This window comes from Humulus lupulus, chromosome 2 (assembly GCF_963169125.1).
Source record: "Humulus lupulus chromosome 2, drHumLupu1.1, whole genome shotgun sequence".
NCBI lineage: Eukaryota > Viridiplantae > Streptophyta > Magnoliopsida > Rosales > Cannabaceae > Humulus > Humulus lupulus.
In genome coordinates this window covers 146,278,796-146,280,871 of record NC_084794.1, presented here as the reverse complement: position 1 = coordinate 146,280,871, position 2,076 = coordinate 146,278,796, and the positions used below count along the sequence as shown (strand labels likewise).

At 40.0% G+C, this 2,076-nt stretch overlaps 1 protein-coding gene across 1 annotated transcript; it reads left to right on the top strand.

Moving 5' to 3' along the window:
* The first annotated feature begins 269 nt into the window (after window positions 1-269).
* LOC133814823 (uncharacterized) lies at window positions 270-1,751 on the top strand. The gene has a single exon (XM_062247736.1). The coding sequence runs from the start codon at window positions 270-272 to the stop codon at window positions 1,749-1,751; it is 1,482 nt and encodes a 493-aa protein (XP_062103720.1).
* The last annotated feature ends 325 nt before the right edge of the window (window positions 1,752-2,076 follow it).

Here is a 2,076-nt window from a genome sequence, read left to right as displayed (position 1 = left end):
CTCATTTGGTAACGGCTCTAAGGAAGTAGGGCTTTACATGAGATTTGTTTGGCATTTATCACACAAAAATCGGTTACCCATTTTTTTTTTTTTTTTTTTGTTACCCAATTTCAAACTTGCCTCATTTGTTCATCGAATTCTCTATATATTCAGATTTCCTTTGGCATTTTGGTTCTAAGTGTTTCTTGTTCCTCTTTCTTGCTAACTTGTGCCTAGGGTTCTAGTTTTTTTTTTCTTTGTGTGTCTCCTTTCGTTTCTTTTCAGCATCCATGAAGACCCGAGGCCGTGGTTCCACCTCCAAAGAAACGAAGCCTCAGAAGGAGACAATTCCTGAGATGGATCCCTCAGTCACTCCACCAGTTCCAGTGTCAACCCCATCTGTCGCTACTTCATCGCTACCAGCTGCCTCAATTCATCCAGATTGTCGACCCAAAACTACAGCAAGGAAGAATTCCCTCGCCCTTCAAGATCCTGAGGGATCTCCATTAATTGGAGTGTCAAATAAAGGTGTAACCTTTTCCGACCTCAATGTGGAGCAAAACCTATCCTCATCAGTTCCACTCGCCTTACTCGAAGGTCCTTCCAAACAGAAGCCATCTCCGACCTCATGCCCTCAACAGTTTGTCTCCACAGAAGTCGAGACTAATCCATCTACTCAAGACTCTGAGTCTTCATTATATCCTAATGTACTGACACCCAAGGCAAAGGGCAAGCGTAAATCCAAAGTCGCTAACCCAAAGCAGACCAAGAAGACCAAAGTAGCCCAGGGGAAAGGTACTAGCAATATCTCTGATTCCACTCCCTTATCTAAATTCAAAACTAAGGCAAAAATCAATCCTCTTGCTTGCACTTCCTCAGAGTATGTCTCTTCTGAAACTCAAGATTCGTTGCCTGAGCTGGACCCAACTCTGACTGAGACGATTCATGAAGAACCTCAAGAAGATCCTCTTCTTCAAGATTCGGAGTTGGTGATAGAATATGAAGAAGACCCATTAGAAACTACTCATGTTGCCTCTAATCCCAAAGAAAAAAAGCCATTGGCTTTTCCTGAATTGTTTGCCAAAAGCACCAAACACAACGGTGCCCCAATTCGCTCTTCATGTTCCTCTTTCAAAGCTCATTCTATTACTTTCTGTTTTAATGGTAATAAGAAAAATATACAATTTTATGAGCATCGGCACTTCATTAGTGAACATAATTTTCATTTTTCTCCTCATCGTGTTTTTGGGGTATTGCTTACATTAGAAGAAAGGGGATGGTTACGTTCTTTGTCTGGATTTGAAGGTTATGTGCCTCGGGTGGTTAAGGAATTTTATGCCAATCTGAATGATGAGTTGTTTGATCATAATTCCTTTATGTTTCATATGGTTTATGTTAGAGGTCATTGGTATAAGTTTAGTTTTGTAGAAATTCTTAAGGTTCTAAATCTAGTTCCGGATAAGATTGATGATTCCATTGAATTTGCAAAGGATCAAGTTTTTTCTGAATTAGTTGGCCAAGCTATGGTGTGGGAATCGAGTGCATCTCTCAGAGTCTCGGACCTTACACACTACTATGGTACTCTTTTCAAGTTTTCCATGTTCAATTGGATTCCCACCACTCACTCTTCGACCATCACCCAAGATATTACCTTCCTGTTGTTTAAAATTGGGAATGGTGTCACTGTTGGTCTTGCTTCTGCTATCTATGATCAGATACTATCCTTGAGTGGTGCAAAGCGCAAAGGTAAACACTTGATGTTTGACTCTTAACGACCTTTGAAAATGTAACGACCTAAATTTGCTAATAAGGCTTGGAGCCTTGATTAGTGTGCCTGGAGGGAAATAATTGTTATACTGCATTAATTTATGTGAATTTAATGAATATGTGGTTAGAATGCATGTTTAGGTGAAATAAATATGCATGTGAACCCCGTTTGTATGATAGAGGTAAATTGGTAATTTTAGCCCGCCGAGGGCATAAATGTGATAATTGTATTATGTGATTTGTACCACGTGAGTGTGGTGATTTTATTGTGATGCACGTGCCGAGACGGTCCTAGAGAGCTAGTTAACTTAGAAGTCACAACAGGATTTT

What these genes read in the sequence shown, in the direction of transcription:
- LOC133814823 (XM_062247736.1), top strand. Translation starts at nt 270, where the DNA reads ATGAAGACCCGAGGCCGTGGTTCCACCTCCAAAGAAACGAAGCCTCAG.